Here is a 17,655-nt window from a genome sequence, read left to right as displayed (position 1 = left end):
GATCATTCTTAGAATGGACCTGATTCAGCAGGTCAACCCCCCCGGGTACTCGGATGACGCTACATTGTCGATGCAAGAGGCGGTACACATGCTATGCCAAATAAATTTGCTGCTGTGATTGCAGAGGTTCAAAATCAAGTTTGTTTTTTTTTCCAAATGCAAAGGGGGTATCATATACAAGAAGAAACGCAGTTTGAAGATCACAGCACATCACATAACAATCTGTTCAACGTCAGCCTCAGGATCAGGTGAAAGGAGACAAGATAGTAAAACAAGGACTTACACATTCGCCTTTGTCTTTGCCCGCAGGAACGCCCATTTCGTCAAACGTCTTGGGACCCTTGCCAGGAGGGCGAGCTGCGTTTGCTGACACTTGATTGGGCTTAGACGGAGGAGCATTCCCACTCGGTGCATTAGCGGCTGGCTTGGACGGAGGCATGTTTGCTGGCCTGATGTTTTGCGGTGGGTTGCCGTAGCCCGGTCTAGCGTTCTGTGGTGCAGGGCGATTTTGAGGAGGTCCCTGTGACTGAGGCGGAGCCTGACCAGGGCGAGGAGAGGGACGAGGAGGACCGTGGGGACCGGGCCCAGGTGGCTGTGGTCTTCCATAGCCATTAGGCTGTGGAGGTTGCTGAGGTCGTCTTTGTTCGAGGGGAGCAGAATACCCGATGTCAAGCTTAGGTGGTGCCTGGGCCCCAATATGAGGTGAAGCAGTGCCGGGTCGTTGCGGCGGAGGTCCCGGGCGTGAAGGAGCCGGTCCAGAAGGTATGCGATCACCACGACCATATCCAGGTCCTGGAACCCGAGTATCGTTGCTCGAGTAAGGGCGCGTCTGTGGAGACAAATGAGGTTGACCATATGGATCAGGCCTGAGTCCTCCCAAAGGAGCAGTGGAACTCGGTCGTATATTGGGGTTGCTGCCGAATCCAGACGTTGGCCGGAAATCTGGAACATGTGGCAAATTCGAGGGACCAGTGGGGTATGGAGCAGTGCTTCCCGGTCGGCCTGGAGAAGGCTTTCGGTTTTCGAGAGATAACCGGGAGGGATCAGGCATGTCCAGCCTCTCTTCTGCAAGCATTGGCATTTGTGGTCGCCCTATCATCGAGCCACGCTGTTGTCTAATTTTGGAGAGAGCAACGCTTTCGTGGTCCTTCCGCGATAGGGTCTTTGACCTGGAAATAGCATCAATTCTTCCATTTGCATCTTGGTTTCCGCTCTGCGACGCTTTGCGGTACCACTCCTTGGCTTGTTCGAAGTTCACCGGTACGTATATACCGACTTCATAGTAATAGCCCATGGCGAATTGTGCGGTAGGAAATCCGGCCAATGCTGCACGCTGTGCATACGTAAAGGCCATTTCCTCGTTCTTTTCAAATAATCCCTCGTGGCCGCAGAGAAACCATTTGCTGATTGCAAGCTCCGCCTCAGGCTCGCCTTGCCTAGCAGCAAGAGCGTTGTAATGTAAGGAGAGCGCAGGGTCAAAGGGACATCCCAATTCCCCAAGCTCGTAGGCCTGTCCCATCTTGACCTGTGCTTTGGCAAAACCCAGATACGCGGCCTTTTCAATGTTAATCTTGGCAGCAGAGATGTCCTTGGGGAGATAACGCTCGGGTACTTGGACTTGTGTCATCTGATGCGCCTGCAGCATACCGAAAACAAAAGCGCCTTGTGGAGCATTCTCATCGGCTGTCTGCGCAGCAAGATAGATCAGCTGAAGACCACGTTCATAATCTTGTGGTTGCCCGTGTTGACCGAGCAGTGTCATCATCCCCAGCCGGTAACATGAAGCAGAATCTGAGGCGTCCGCCCCCTTCTGATAGTATTTTATAGCCTTCAAAGCGTCATTCGATGACTCGAATTGCATCCCAATCCTGTAGTCAGCTCGAACGTAGCCCCGTTCAGCTGCTCTGGAATAGCAGAGGAATGCCTCTTTCTTGTCAATCCTGTGACCGAACTTGCCAAACTCCAACCACATACCCCTCATGAACTCAGCCTTGGGGTGATGCTGGTCAGCCAGGAAGTTTGTGATTTTGAGCGCATCTTCCCTCAACATATGTTCTATCCGAGGCGTTCTCGACCTGGGTGTCTGTGCCAAAGCTACCCTTTCTTCATTTTGCTGACAAATTTCGACATATGCTAGCGCATCTTGTGCCCATGTCAACTGTGTATCGGGATCGTTGCAGCTCAGTACAGCGGCCCTCGCAGCTTCCAGAGTCGCCTCTTTCTGCTCGTCGGTGGGAGGGATATTAGGCGGAGGATTGCGAAGGACGGGAAATGGAGAGAAGTTTGGCTGCTCTATCTGCGCGGTTGACGTCGTTCGTGGAGGGTAATTGTTCTGCTGGAACGACTGAGGAGGGTTGTGTGAGGGAGCCCTCTGGTCGTAACCATTGTGGTAATCGCTTGGGGGCACCGCACTCGACCACGCATTCATGTTTGCGGGCGCGTATTCTGCGGACTGGGGAGTATAGACAGAACCGGAATAAGCTGAAGAGTTAGGACTTGACGCAACGTGTTCCATCTGAGCAACATTGTGTTGCATATTAGTCGGCAGTTCATAGGCCCTTGAGCCGTTCAGCGACGGACCACTACTTGGATTCTGATCAGCATACCTGTTTGGAGTAGGCTGCGCGAGCTCTGGCATATAATAGGAGTCGTCTCCTCCCGGAACGAAGGTAGCTCCTGTGTTGTAACTCATGGCTATGGTCAAGGACGATCAGTAACACCAGGCTTCTCGTAACGAAAGCACAGCTGAGAAACCCTGATCTCCTCTCTGCACCAGGAGACAAGCGACTCCAAGCAATGAAATCTCTTGGTCCTTTTCCTCTATACCCGGGCCGAAGACAGATGTATGCGCAGCCCAGGAAAGAGGTTTGGTATTGCTGACGCGGACTGTGAGGGAGTGGGAGTCCTAAAGGCTTAGTGGGGGTATGTTTGAGGGATCATCCGAACACAATTTCCGGCGCTGAGAGGTGGTTATAGACATGTCCTCAATTCAGCGAAGCATGCTATCAGAGATGGCGCCTTCATGAACGGCCTAACGGCAAGGCCGGCCATACGTTGTGGACAGCTCAAAGACGTGAGTGAGACGACAACAAAGAGGGCGCAGCGAGGCTGTGGATGACATTGAAATTGAGTGGCTCAGGCTAGGTACGTAACTCCGACAGATGGTGAGGTATTGCATAAGGGTTCGGCGTGGTGCCTGTCAAAAGGGATCTAAAGAGCCGTGCGCGCCTAGTGCGGATGCCCAATGATCCTGCTGTAGCGCGGCGAAGCGGCTGGTGGCTAGGAACGTTTAGTTGATCTCTAGGTACCTGAGCTATCTAAAGGCTACTCCTGTTAGGCACACCCAACAGTCGACACCACCATCGCCTTAGAGCCTCTAGGAACTCAACTAGTTAGAGAGCCCCCTTTACACAGCCACACGTCTCCGTTAGTGCCGCCCCATTCGCTCGCGCCACCAACGTTAGACCCGGCGCCCATATCTGGCAACACCCTTTTCGCGGTTTTGGTGCTTCATTATAGCAACATCATCTCATGTTTAATGGGGTATTGGGCATTTCCAATACATGATCACACCGCCATTGAGCCTCGTACCTCAGATTCCATATCTTGCCATCAATTTCGCAGCCGACAAGGCTCGACACAGGTGGTCAGCTGAAGAATGGAGATCTTCGGACGGTACTGTTTCCCAAGCTCATTCATTTTAGCATGAATGGAAAATGTCAAGCTGCCCGGCATCCATGCAACCCACCATGGAACCTAGTCAGGAGGACTTCTATCATCCGTACCAGCCTTATGCGATTCAGTTGGAATTCATGACCAACCTGTACAAGTGCATTGAGGAGAGGAAGGTTGGCATCTTTGAATCTCCCACAGGAACGGGCAAGTCCCTGAGTCTTATATGTGGTGCCCTGACATGGCTTCGGGATCATGAACGTCGAAGATTTAACGACACGAATGCCCAAGCTGATGCCTCTGACTGGCTATTGCAAGCCGAATTTGCTGCCCAGCGTCGAGAGTTGATGCTAGAACGAGAGGAACTCGAGCGGAAGCTCTCAAAACTGCGAGATGAAGAAAATCGTCAGAAGCAAACAAGAATCGATGCGAAGGGATTCAAGAAGGCCCGCACTGCTGTTGTGCAGAGTCAGATAACAGAGGATATCGACTTTCTCGTAGACGATTACGAGAGTGACTCAGAACGGACAGCGGCTTCTCAAACCTCAGAGGGTGGATTTTCCAGTTCCACACAAGCACTACTTGACAAGCTGCGACCTTCATACAAGGCAACGGAAATTGAAGAGCCATCGGATCGTCTAAAGGTTATTTTTTGCTCCCGCACTCATTCTCAGTTGACACAGTTTGTGAACGAACTCCGTCGTGTGAAGCCTCCGTCATCTATGGAGCTGACAGCTGATGACGCATCACAAACCTCCAAGATGCAGGAAAGGGTGAAGCATCTCGCCCTTGGATCGAGGAAAAATCTATGCATTAACCCTAAAGTTTTGCAATTGTCATCAACAGCTGCAATCAATGAGAGATGCCTTGACCTACAGAAACCCGGGATTGCAAAAGAGAAAAAATGCCCTCATCTCCCATCAAAGGAGGACAAGGAAAGAGTAGCTGCTTTTCGAGACAGAGTCATTGCTCAGATCAGAGACATCGAAGATGTCGGCAATCTTGGTAGGGACATGAATATCTGTCCATACTACGCATCTCGGACTGCTATAGCGCCAGTTGAGGTTCTTACTCTCCCATATCCGCTCCTTCTCCAGAAGTCCGCTCGAGATGCTATGGGTATCTCTGTCAAGGACAATGTGGTCATTATCGATGAGGCTCATAATCTCATGGATGCCATTGCAGATACATTCTCGGTCGCCTTGAGGTTAAGCCAAATTGAGCAAGCTCTACGACAAATGACGGCTTATGCGATTCGTTTCAAACAACGTCTCAAGGGGAAGAATCGAGTCTACGTCACTCAAGTCATCCGATTGCTCAACTCGTTGATAGATTGCTTGCAGGTTGTAACTGAAAAGGCACACTCGCATGAATTGACAGTCACTGCTGGTAAGCTAATGTCTGGGAAAGGCGCGGATCAAGTAAAGCCGCACAAGCTGCTGCAGTATCTTCATGAGAGCAAGCTCTGTCACAAAGTTGAAGGGTACAGTGAGTCTCAGACCGATGGGAAGTGCAATACTGTGAAGGGATCCATGATGCAGTTCCAGAACTTCCTGACCGTATTGATGAATCCTGATGATGAGGGCAGGTTCTTCGTGAGCCGACAGGGTGAAGACATTGTTGTCAGGTATACCTTGCTAGACCCCAGGGAACATTTTCGTGACATTGTTGAAGAAGCTCGGGCGGTCATCCTAGCTGGAGGAACTATGTCACCAATGTCAGATTATGCAGACTATCTGTTCTCGTACCTCGACAGAGAAAGGCTTGAACTATTCAGCTTCGGTCACGTTATTCCAACTTCTCATTTGTTTGCTCAAGCGGTTGTGAAAGGACCTTCGAACATCGACTTTGATTTCACCTATGAGCGACGTGGTTCGGAATTGATGATTGTTGAGCTTGGGAATATGGTCCTGCGGACTTGCACTGTTGTACCAGATGGGGTGGTGGTGTTCTTTCCAAGCTATGACTATCTCGCCCAGGTTGTCTCCGTTTGGCAGAGGCGCCCTGCGAGCTACCCTTTGATGCAATCTCTGGCTGCTAAGAAAACAGTATTTCAAGAGTCGAAAGGCGCAGCTGTTGATGATCTGCTCCGGGACTATGCAATTGCCATAGACTCTGGCAAAGGAGGCCTTCTGTTGTCGGTTGTAGGGGGGAAGCTCTCCGAAGGAATCAATTTCTCAGACAAACTGGGTCGCGCTGTCATTGTAGTCGGCCTTCCGTTTCCCAATGCCCATGGAGCTGAATGGAAAGCAAAGATGCAGCACATTGAAGAGCTGCAATATCAACAGTGCAGGAAGGCTGGCAGGACAGAAGCCGAAAGCAGGGCGGCTGCGAAAAGTGCTAGCAGAGATTTTTACGAGAACGCATGTATGAGGGCTGTGAATCAGAGTATAGGAAGGGTGATCCGGCATAGAAACGACTACGCCGCGATTCTGATGGTCGACAGGCGTTTCTCGACCACGAGGATAAGACAGAAGCTGCCAGGCTGGATCAAAGACAGTATGCACAACAGCCCCCTGGAGTGGAAGGTAGCCGAAGAAGGCGTTCAGGCCTTTTTCGAGGCCAAACAGTGACCCTTATCGGATTCCAAATCCAGCATGCAGAACCAACAGCGGTAATCATACTCAAACATGTATAGAGTGGCTTTGCGTGCTCGCAGTATAGTAGATGTACACATATGTACCGTTTACTGGTGAGGCTGGAGTGAGCCTAGTGCGCCTGCGAGCCTAGTGCCAAGATTTAATGGCGCTAACCAATTTTGTGGCTTGGCACAAATCTCCCACATTGTGTTCGAAGACTTCGGCGAAGAGTTGACTTTCAAGCAACCACGACAACTTCAGTCTCAACACCGACAGAATGCCTACGAGACTGACGAAGACGAGAAAGCAGTGAGTTTACCCAATTCAAATTTCCAAGAGATCAAATGCGACCGGCCGTCACACGTTTCTACTTCTCGAGCCGCTCCTCTACTTCGAACGATAGCGACAACAACAAAAGCCAGCAAGAGAATGGGGATATAACTGCTTTCGATCCAATCTCCCTACAACCTAGTCGGCCGGTCGCATTGATGGTGTTGATGGAAAGCGAGAACTGCGGAAGAGAGCTAGGCTAACACTGTGTTTTCAGCCGCGGCCATGTGTCTGCCGGTCACGGTCGTGTAGGAAAGCACCGCAAGCACCCAGGTGGTCGTGGTCTCGCTGGTGGTCAGCATCACCACAGAACCAACATGGATAAGTACCATCCCGGGTATGTCGAATGCGAACTCAACAATGGTCTGGCGCAGTTTGACTGACAATCCATAGTTACTTCGGAAAAGTTGGTATGAGACACTTCCATCTCACCAGAAACCAATACTGGAAGCCCACGATCAATCTCGACAAGGTCAGGCAGCCCTATTTCTTTGAGGGATGATCAGCTACTAACATACAGCAACAGCTTTGGGCCCTGCTTCCCGAGGAGACCCGTGATGAATACGTCTCTGGCAAGAAGACCGATACCGCCCCTGTTCTCGACCTCCTCCCTCTCGGCTACTCTAAAGTTCTCGGCAAGGGCCGCATCCCAGAGATCCCAATTGTTGTCCGAGCGAGATGGTTCAGCAAGGAGGCTGAGCGCAAGATTAAGGAAGCTGGTGGTGTTGTTGAGTTGGTTGCATAGAGGATGTCAAACGGATTGTTGATATCAGGTACTTTGGCAACGACCGGCAGAATCTTCCTATCGACCGGACCGCCTCAATTCTCCTCGACCACACTATACCAAACACCAGTCGAAGCAGAAGCAGGCATCACCACGAGTGGAAGTAGATTGCTCTGTGCTACGGAGGGCTGCTTGCAGTGTGCATTGAGCGCGTTAATCATCAAGATTCGTCTCTATTCAGTGAGGCACTGATGAACATGAAAATGAAAAGAATTACGCAAAATCTGATTTTGATGGCTTTGTCTTGAGAAGAACCTTTCAATTTGACTCAGCGAATCGCTACAGTGTCTCATGAAGTTTGTCATTTCTCGAAAGTCTGTCCTAGAGCGCGGGATTTGAACCGCTTTACTGCGTAGCCTTGAGTTGTACTTCGTGCTCCGTACTATCTTTCTGAGAGGATCAATTTTTGGTTGTGTCAATCACGTGATCATGCGCTTCGCCCAACTTTCCCGTGGTCGTCAACGCGTAGAGTGGCACGCGCCTTGGATACTCCATATCTCCTCCATGAACAGACATACCTGGATTGCATGGCAGTCTGCGTGTATGGGCCGTAGAGTTTCTGCCGCCTGTGACCCCAGATCTTCTGCCCACACTTACAAACTACACGCTGCACAGTATGGACACGACCGTCCCTCTCCTCGACACTCCCAAAAAAGCGTCATTGCAAAGACAAGCAGACACTCTCCGTGCAGCGCTGAAAGACTATGAGCGCACCTTTGCAGCAGAACATGACGGCCGTAAACCTGGCAGAGGAGACATCAAGTTGAACAGAGCGATCGCGAGCAAGTACACAGAATACAACAAACTTCGCGACGTGATCGCAGGCAAACTTGGACTCGCCGCTTTGGATCCGCCCGCACCAAAAGTACGAACTTCTCGAGCAGACAGTGTAAACGACTTGACGCCACGCCGATCGTACAAATCTACCCCGTCGAAGCCTCGCCATGCGCACGATCTTGATCCATATGATGCACCCTCATCCATCTCGCCAAAGCCATCCCTTCACGCCATTGGACCTACCCCCAGGCGAGATGGGATGGTTCTGGGTATTTTCGATATGCTCCCTCCATCGGGCTCATTGAAGAGCTCCAGGGATACACCTTCGAGTCGAAAGCGCAAGATTGACGCCTTGAACGACAACACCGAGCCTTCGTTCACGCCCATGGCTTCGCAGACACCCAGTCGGCGACGGACACAGCACGTGGGTACGTCCCACCCGGGAGGAGATGCAAAAGATGCAACCGCAGCGACGCCCGCGTCGCGAAGTTTAAGCACAAGTACAAGGAAACACTCCAAGACACCCATAAGCCAAAGCAAACGCTTCATGCTGGACCACTTTTTCGCGACGCCCAGTGCCGTACGGTTCTCCAGCCTTGTCGAGCGGGACGAAGATGACTGCGACACTGAAAGTAATCTGCCGCGCACCACGACACCTTTGCGTGATGCTCTACTTGGCCTTTCGCCGGCGCACCAGAGTCAACAACACGTAGGTTCCGCTGATGCGACACCGCCGTATTTGAAGCGGAGTTTCAGTTTCAAAGAACGTCTCTTGTCCGCTTCAAACAGTCGGCGGGGGTCATCTGCTGGCACGAAAACCGGTGTTGCTGATCTAGGTACAAGTCCGACAAGGACAAGGAGGCCTGGACCACGGGGTCCAGGTCCAGGACCAGCCAAATTCGCACCGAAGCCATTGAGCCAGATCATCGCGGAGCAAGCGAGTCAGAGCAAGGCTGAAGACAGGAGCGTAGCGCAGACACGCGAGGGCGGAGACAACGGCGAATACGACGACGAGGACGACCTCGAAGCTCTGCGTGAGATAGAGGCAGGCGGGATCAATATTCTTTTGGGCGATAGCCAGCTCGACCACAGTCAGCCAGGCAATGGCGGCGAGACAGGGGCAGGGACAGAGGTAGAGCAAGGAGGTAGAGTGTGGAAGAAAAAGGGCCAGAAGCGCACGACGCGAAGAGTCATCATGCGCCCAGTCAGGATGAAGCCTGCTGCTGCGCCGAAATACGTGGCTGCAGATGAGGACGAGAACAGCGAGGACGAATTGGCGCTTGGCAACGGTGATGACCACCACACCGGTGCAGACATGGTGGAAGAGACGCAATTTGTTGATGATGGTCGTCGTGCAGCTGATCTGCATGAGGAAGAAGATGATATGGAATTCCTGCTCGCCGAAGCCGAGCAGGACGACGAAAACCGAGATTTTGATGCTGATGGGGATGAGGAGTTCCGTCTGGAGCCGGCGGCGCGAACGAAGAAGCAGAAGAAGCCATCCTTGAAGGCGAGAACCAAGGACGAGAAAGCAGAGCCGGATCTCCTAGGGAAACTTGCAAAGAAAAAGTCCAAGGCGCACAAAGCTGCAGAAAATCCGAAAGAGAGAACGATCAACCCGAACGCCTACTCGCATATGAACTTTCGAAGTCTGAAGATCAAGAACAAAAACTCAAAAGCAAAAGGGAGAGGCAAGTTTGGTAGGGGACGGCGGTGAACCAACACTGCTATCGAATCGAGTAGCGAGACGGCAATGTTTAGGCGAAATATACCTCCAACACGACTTTTCATTGTGTATCATGACGCTCCACCACGACACAATACATCCACGTATTAGTTGATTTCATTCTGCAGTGGAAGTAAACCTGAACTCAAAGTAGTGTGTCGTGTTTTGCCTAGGTGACAGGCTCACCCATCTTGTCCTAATCTGACAAGCTCTTGCAGAAAGTCCTCGCCATTGACGAGTTCAGTGCTGCCATAGATGACCCTTCTTGTCCGCGGAGCCGAGCCGACGCTACCACCAGCAGCGTTCTGGCCAGAAGTCCTCTTTACCCACTCCTGCAGGTTACCGTATTCGTCCATGCTCCCTCCTCCGACGGTGAACACAATAGCCTCTGAATAGCCTTGCCTTCTCTGACCAAAACTCGGGTTGACGCCTCCTGCACCTTGACCACCACGAGATGCTGGAGCTGAGCCGCCAGTCGTGCCTCGGGCATGGGCACTCCGAGGGTCGAAATAGAGGTAGTTTTCAGTTTTGGCGATCGCAGAGGACGAAGCGGCTGGCGGGTCCATTATAGACTCGACGATCTTGGTGACTGTCAAATCCTTATTTGCAGGGAGGAAATTCTTCACGCCCGATACGAGAGCGTCCAGGTTGACGTTGCCCAATGCCGAAGAAGAAAGCTTATCTGTGAAGTTTTTGGATAAAGAGGAAAGGCCACCAAACAGCGGGGCCTGAGAAGGCTGAGACGTTGTAACGGTAGAGGCCATCATGGTGCCTCTTGTCTCGAGTCTGACATTCGATATGTGCTTGATCGCGACCACTGCATCGCCTACTCCAGCAGCTGTCAAGGCGCTCTCAAATTCCGACAGTTCCGACTTGGTCGGTTCTTTGTCGACACTTAGATACCAGATAATGAAGATTCGTAGTTTGTCGAGAGGATTGTTGCCTTTGTCCTCAGACTTTATTAGTGCCAGCATCTGCTCTGCAGTCTGTTTGGTGATGTTTTCCTCGAGCTGGAAAAAATTGTCCAGCTGTCGATCTTTGATACCCTTCAAAAGAGCAGTTGCAATATTCATATGCATATCCAGCGTGGCTTTCCGCTCTCTCAACTCCGGTAGTAGTGTTATCGCAGCTTTCAGATGAGCGGCAGATGCTGAACTGTCGTTTAGATCTTCGATACTGTTGACACCCGTCTTCTTTGTAACCTCCTCAGCATCCGTCTTGTACTTCGTAAGCTCTGAGTCTATGTCTTCTGCCACTTGTGGGAAAGGTGCACTCGCATTTCGTGCCCAGAAAAAATCGCTTGCATTCAAGTCGTAAGCTTTCGTTTTCGGGGCCGCGGTACCTTCCTCTGCAACGTCAACCGTTATACGGTTGAGATGCATCTTCAGTACATCATGCACCAGAGATTGATATGTCCAAGAATGCGACAACATAGGGACGAGATCAACATTCCTGTCTAGTATGATTAGGACTGGCCTCGAAGGGGTCGAGTATACATTTCCTGCGGCTTTGGAGGAGAAAAGATTGTCCTTGGAATTGAGGACGTGATCTCTGAGCTTCCGATCTAGCTTGCTCGCTATCATTTTTGCCAACTCCGATTGTGGACATCTTATGATAGGCACTGACCCCATGGTCACACTGACACTGAACAGTCCGCTTACTATTCTGTCTATTGCCGCATCTTGAATGTCTGCTTCTGCTTTTGCGCTGTTAAATGTCCAGTAGGACTCTTTTCCCATGCCCAAACTGAACAAGTCGGGCTCCGCGACAATGAAATTGAGGTATTGATCATATACCTGCGCAATAGCATCCGCCGTGTTTGTTGAGGATATCTGAGCGGCGAAGTCTTCGAGAAGTGGTCGCGGGATAGAAGAAAGGAAGTTGACATAGGCAGGGCTGTACAGCCCTCGTGCGAGGTCGGAACATATCAATTGGATGTTCACAGCAGTAGGTTCAACCAGGTAAAGGACAGGAACGTCTGGAATAGGGTACCGAGGGGAGTTTATGTTTCTGTCCGCTGGTTAGACTTTGCCTGGGTGTAGTGCAGCCAGACTAACAGATGGATTGTGACGCCTTTGCTCCGTAAGTCGTTGACTCTGAGGACACTGCTTATGACATCTCTTCCAAGGTTGTCAAAGACAAGGACTTTCCATATAGGTTCGCCATTCTCGTTCAGAAGAGAGGCCGCAGAGAGGTTCTTGGTGTCTGTCGTGCCATTCGCAGCCTCCAATACCTCGTCATGATTCAGGCTTAGTATGCGCTCAATTGAGGCTACACATGTTAGCCACATCGTGATGGGAAATTAGGAAGCCCATTACTGACCTATTTGGCGATCCCGCAGTGTTTGACCACGGGCTGCCATGGTAGGCGTGATAGCTAGACTGTGGAGAGTCTATACAGATAGTTGACGGTTTGGCAATGATGGCATGATTTCATTCTGTGACAACACAAGCACCTTGCAACCTTGTGGACATGCTGGCATCAACAGCGACAAAAGACACAACAACGTCTCTAGCCTCGCCCGACATCTTGATCTCAATGCCGTGGTCGCACAAGGCAGGTTTCCCGAGGAGTGTACTGGTGCGCCTTCCCGCATTCGGCGTAGCGCCAGGACTGGAATTGCCCTCAATCTCAACCACGCCTCTGACTCTTCCTCTCTCACACTTTCTCCCTCCTGTCTTTTCCATCATAAACAATCACCACACCCGTCACGCTTTACATCTTCCTCCTCCTGCCTGTAATTGTTCCAACTCTTTCTGGCCGTGGACTGTAATAATTGCATTGAATGGTCTTTTATCTTGCTTTTTCGCATGGCTGGAGTCGGGGTGCTGAAGTTTGGCGTGACTGTGACTGAGGCGCGTTTGATCGCCATCTAAGAAATTCGTCTACAGAAGTTGATCTGCGGCTCTTGCTTTAAAAAGCCTTTTCCAGAGACGGTGGACCGAGTACAGTTAGTGCTTTTTGCCCTCAGGCTGGTCAATATTAGAGACATTCTTCGAATTGTGGCATTGAGTTCGGACTAAGGCACGAGACTGTTGTTGCGAGACTGGGTGGCCCAAGAGGACAGACCGCCAGAGCATTGTTTGACTGAACGACTACTGCATAACCTAACACCCCCTAACGCTTTTCTACATTCCGGACGACAACACGGATAATCCGCAGCCACTCCGTCGCATCCCAGTCTCGGGCTGATCTCGCCGCTGTCTGTCGTTGCCTTGATGCAGCCGAGAGAGTGTTGCGGCCTCTGAGTGGCGAGTCCCGGCACTTTGCCAGAAACCTGCATTTCTGCCACCAAGAAAACCGCCGGCCTGCGCCTGCGCTTACCTAATCCCGCCTGCCACCGCCCAGCCTGAGCACGTGACGCTGTGGGCACGCTGCCCTGCGAGTTCCAGATCTCCAACTCTTCTTGGTCGAGGCGAACCTGGTAGAGGGCATGGATTCGTCCACCAACCATGCCATGAATGGCTCACATAATTCCAATAATCCAGCATACCCCTACCTCGACGGCATCCAAACGTACTCAAACGAAGAATTTAGTAGATTCTTCGATCCTGCTCTGTTTGAAGACACCACCATTGGACCAGGCTTCTCTCAACAGTCCCAACCACTCCCTCAAAACTTCAATCAAGATGTCTCCAGGCAGTCTCACAGCCCGCTGCCTCAATTCAATTCACCTCAGCCGGCCTATCAAACCCACAACCAATACTCTCAGCCTCAACTCTATGACACTCGCCCACTGCCCCAGCAACAGAACTATGATACTCGCTTCTACTCTGGGCCGTCACCGCCGGCTCTTGGCTACGAGGGTGGATATAGCTTCCAGCCTCAGATGAACTACAACACCCAGAACTTCAATCCCCAGCACCTCAATATGCCGCCGAGACAGACGCCTACACCGACTAATTACCCCCCTGCATCTGGACAACAGCAGCACACTTCCCCTTTCGTCAATATACAGCCGTCACCCATGGCTCAGATGCAGAATCCTGAGATGGTGCATTATGGCAATTACCAGAATCAGAACCGTCAATCATCGAGTTCTTTTGTTGATCCAAACCTGCTCTCGGCAGGGCAGATGTTGGGCACCACAAGTGAGTTTTACACATTGTCTGCTTAGGATGTTGCTAACCACTCCCAGACAACAACGTTAACTTTCAGCAGCAGCAGCAGCAGCAGCAGTCATATTCCGCTCAACCATCCTACTTCAAAGCTGGCTCTACAGTCGATCCAAGGTCATTGCAAGGTGCACACCCAGTTCAACCTTCACCTTCTCCTGCTACGCAGCAGCCTCAAAGTACGTTGCCGGCATCTTCTCACAGCGAGACGCTAACAAAACTAGTACCAGTGTTGATCCCCAAACTTGAACACGCTCAGCAGACGAGACCTTCGAAAGACCAAACACTTCCCAAGAAGACTAAGAAAAAAGGTTCCAACGAAGCTGCATCCGACTCAGAGGATGAGTTATCAATTCAATACGAGGAGCCTGAGCCTCCAGAGCCAACGCCACCATTCCTGAGCTTGGCTCCACCTACAGAAGAGGGCCAAAAATCACAGTATCTCGCTGTTCAGGCAGTGTTCTCACCCCGTAATAAGCCTGCTCCTCCCGAGAAAGTCCGGGGTGGTATTGCAAGCTTTGGTGATGCCGTTCGGTCGCTGCGAGATGCCTGGAAAGTCAAAAATGAAAGTTTGAGGAAGGCCGAGTTACCCGACTCCCCAACAGCCAAAGATGCCGATGCTCTTAAAAAGGAAGTCGCCCGCTATCGTTCGCTTGTTCAGGAGGTGATGACGAAGTCGATAAATTTGGGACACCCCTCCATCGTCAAAAGGTATGTTGTCCAGATAAATCCACTTGCCATCGGTGCGCATCCGCTTGCCCTTGCGTATCGTAACGTTGCCCCTCTGGAAAGCCGACGCGCAGCCCGAATTGTCCAAACCAGCATCCTGGCTGTCCAAGACACGGCACTACGTGTCTCGCAATGTGCGCTGGGATTATATAAATCTGCTGCATCAGCCCAGAGCGGCTCTGTCAATAGTTCTATCTGCATAAATAGTCCACAGATTGATTTTTCGGTGACGCTGCTCTCTGGCCGAGCAGTCTCTACTCGCTCATGCTTAACTTTGCTTAGCTTTTACTGATCATATTCCCTTTAGACTTGGCGAGAACCACTTCACAATGGCAGCGCTGTCATCGTTCATGCTTGATCGATTTACTGTCGGGGACTACGACAGCCCCCTGACGCTGGCAATTTTAAAGGTGCGAACAATGCAATGTAACTGCTTTCATGGCATACTAACTATCTCCATAGTTCGTTATCAAGTTTGAAACGCTCGACTTCGAAACGTTGGAAATGACGAAACTTTCGAAGTTGCTACAACGCTTGACGAAAAAAGCAACGACAGAGGTCAAGACATTGGCACAGTCCATTCTTGACAGTGCTACAGCTGTGTCTGCTAAGAAGAAGGCCACGAGCAAATCCGAAAACTCAGGATCACCCAATATTGGTGGTAGCCCCATGGAAGCGGTCGCGGGAACGAAGCGACCTCGCGAGGGCGAATCCGCGTCACAGCCTGTTCCCAAAAAGGCTGTCAAAGTACAATCGTCAAAGCCTCTGGCATTGCAGAATGCCGAACGTAGAAAGGCTTTGGAAGCTGCTAAAGCTGCCGATAGGCCCGTAGCTACTGCTTCAGTCCCAGCAAAGGCAAAAGTCGCCGTGACGGCGCCTCCCAAATCTGCTGTCTTTTCGTCTCTAATGTCCGCGTCGAAGAAGCCGGGAACTTCCATTGCTGCTCGTGCTGCTGCAGCCGCAAAGGATAAGGGTCCTGCAGCGACAAGTGCTCCAGCTCCACCGGTGGTAGCAGTAAAGAAAGAAGCTGCACGCAAAGAATCACCGCCGATTACGGGCGCTTCTGCGCCCAAGACCGCGCCAACACCTTCTGCACTGCTCGGTCTGCTTGCTGACATGGAAAAGAAACCCCAGAAAGAAGTCAAGAAGGAAACCGAGATGCCGAATGAGACAGAAGAAGAAAAGGCCAAACGTCTTCGCAAAGAGGCACGCAGAAAGCTACGTGTGACATGGAAGGCGGATTCGGATTTGGTACAGACTCGACTCTTCACTCATGACCCGGATGAGGAAATAGGTGACGGCGACAGCCTTAAACGTGACGCTGGCGACACGGGTCGCGAAGGTGAGGCTTTGAAACTTCATCAATCCATGGATGACCTGGACGATGAAGAGGACGAAAACGAACATTCACATGAAGATTTTGAACCCTATTCACCACCGAGCGAGGTGGATTTCACAGTGCTTGAAAACGAAACCGGCTCATCAGAAGCTAACTTCTTCAAATTTGGAGGTGCAAAGAAAGCCGAAGGCGTGAGTAGTGAGGCACAAAACAAACGTGAGCAAGAGACCGTCATGGCGACATTTGCATCGAAATCCGATCGACCTTCGACGCCAAAAGAGCCAGATGAGAACGAGGAGGGTGACTTTGAACCGGCAGAGCCCGCCATTGACTTTGGCGAGCCCAACGGGAAAACTCGCCAACGCGAAAAGGATTTTCAAGCACGTCAAGTGCGAAGCCAGCCTGGTTTCCCAAGCCAGCCTCAGGTTTCTTCGGCACAGGCAGCGTCACAGCTGACCCCGGCCATTTCTTCGGCCCTTCAGCAAGCCTTGGCCCAGTTTCAACCAGCTCAACCAGCTCAAGCCGTGGTGACACCACAGCTGGATATAGGGGCATTGTTCCAGTCGGTCCAGCAGATCAGCCAGCAAGTCCAGGGTCAGAGTTCAGCACCCCAGTACTCAATGCCCTCTGTCAGCCCAGATCTAAGCGCCATCCTGGCCAATTTACAGCAACAACAACAGCAGTCTTCTCAAGCTCAACATTCGGCCCTGCCTGTTGGCATGGGTGCTAATCCTAATCCTTATCCGGGCACGGCGGATGATTCGTCACGAAAGCATGCTCGGACCGACTCCAATGACTATGACGAACTTTCCAGGAAAGGAGGAGCCAAGAAGAAGAAACCTTACAACTACAAAACCCAGATATGTTCATTCTGGGAGCAAGGCCGATGTACTAAGGGTGAAGCTTGCACATACCGACATGGTGACGAAGACTTTTCTTGACGACGATTCATGACGAAACCGATACTCGTCCCAAGGGTATTTTTGATTGATTGTACAATAGTTTTCGTTGATCCATACCTCCCAGCGGCACCGTTTCGAAGTTAAAGCAGTCAGTTCGGGATTGCACAGCGATGTTTTCCTTTTGGCTTTCTCTGTTGCGCTATTTTAGAGACCAGAATATGGCGTGGCTTCACTACTAAGAGTGGAGGGAGAAACAGTTTCAGCATGAACCACGAAATAATGGTTTGTCAGACCACATGGGTAGATGAGGGAAGGGCTCTTGAGCTGGGATTTTCTGTGACTTGATATTGCAGACGGAGCGGGCTCCAGAGCGGGCTCCAGGCAGTGGATATGCACAATGATCCTGTCTGTTCCTTACAGGGAGTAGATTACCTACTTGCTGAGCGGTCAAGGTGCTCACTTACTTCTCGAGTGTATGCTAATAAGAATATAATTATTCACCTCTCGATTTGTCCTGCTTGAGATTCGTGTCCTGCCGGCCCAGAAACAGGATAGCTGTTTAGCTAAAGACGGCAAGCATCTGGGAACTATATGAAGATATGAATATTTGGATACATGTCTAGGTAGTGAGAGTAAGGAAGGGCTCGAGGAGAAATGCCAGCCTTGTTGGCCAAGGCGATAGAAAACATGTGGAAATTAAAA

The 17,655-nt window shown here is 51.1% G+C and overlaps 6 protein-coding genes across 6 annotated transcripts; 4 read left to right on the top strand and 2 right to left on the bottom strand.

The window, feature by feature from the left end:
• Window positions 1–210: 210 nt before the first annotated feature.
• On the bottom strand, window positions 211–2,692 carry PV08_10210 (uncharacterized protein; the record flags this gene model as incomplete). Its single annotated transcript, XM_016384525.1, has 2 exons — window positions 211–222; window positions 284–2,692. 2 exons carry the CDS (start codon window positions 2,690–2,692, stop codon window positions 211–213), a joined length of 2,421 nt encoding a protein of 806 aa, XP_016231127.1.
• Window positions 2,693–3,749: 1,057 nt separating this feature from the next.
• PV08_10209 (uncharacterized protein) lies at window positions 3,750–6,245 on the top strand (the record flags this gene model as incomplete). Its single annotated transcript, XM_016384524.1, has 1 exon — window positions 3,750–6,245. The coding sequence occupies one exon, from the start codon at window positions 3,750–3,752 to the stop codon at window positions 6,243–6,245; it is 2,496 nt and encodes an 831-aa protein (XP_016231126.1).
• Window positions 6,246–6,528: 283 nt separating this feature from the next.
• On the top strand, window positions 6,529–7,326 carry PV08_10208 (60S ribosomal protein L27a; the record flags this gene model as incomplete). The annotated part of the gene is made up of 4 exons (XM_016384523.1): window positions 6,529–6,560; window positions 6,799–6,918; window positions 6,975–7,053; window positions 7,108–7,326. The coding sequence occupies 4 exons, from the start codon at window positions 6,529–6,531 to the stop codon at window positions 7,324–7,326; spliced, it is 450 nt and encodes a 149-aa protein (XP_016231125.1).
• Window positions 7,327–7,981: 655 nt separating this feature from the next.
• Window positions 7,982–9,859, top strand: PV08_10207 (uncharacterized protein; the record flags this gene model as incomplete). The annotated part of the gene is made up of 1 exon (XM_016384522.1): window positions 7,982–9,859. The coding sequence occupies one exon, from the start codon at window positions 7,982–7,984 to the stop codon at window positions 9,857–9,859; it is 1,878 nt and encodes a 625-aa protein (XP_016231124.1).
• Window positions 9,860–10,050: 191 nt separating this feature from the next.
• PV08_10206 (uncharacterized protein) lies at window positions 10,051–12,230 on the bottom strand (the record flags this gene model as incomplete). Its single annotated transcript, XM_016384521.1, has 3 exons — window positions 10,051–11,878; window positions 11,926–12,139; window positions 12,191–12,230. 3 exons carry the CDS (start codon window positions 12,228–12,230, stop codon window positions 10,051–10,053), a joined length of 2,082 nt encoding a protein of 693 aa, XP_016231123.1.
• A 1,095-nt stretch (window positions 12,231–13,325) lies between these two features.
• Window positions 13,326–16,992, top strand: PV08_10205 (uncharacterized protein; the record flags this gene model as incomplete). The annotated part of the gene is made up of 5 exons (XM_016384520.1): window positions 13,326–13,959; window positions 14,007–14,162; window positions 14,208–14,694; window positions 15,020–15,122; window positions 15,175–16,992. The coding sequence occupies 5 exons, from the start codon at window positions 13,326–13,328 to the stop codon at window positions 16,990–16,992; spliced, it is 3,198 nt and encodes a 1,065-aa protein (XP_016231122.1).
• Window positions 16,993–17,655: the final 663 nt, after the last annotated feature.

Source organism: Exophiala spinifera (genome assembly GCF_000836115.1).
Source record: "Exophiala spinifera strain CBS 89968 unplaced genomic scaffold supercont1.8, whole genome shotgun sequence".
Lineage (NCBI taxonomy): Eukaryota > Fungi > Ascomycota > Eurotiomycetes > Chaetothyriales > Herpotrichiellaceae > Exophiala > Exophiala spinifera.
This window is presented reverse-complemented; position numbering and strand designations above follow the sequence as displayed.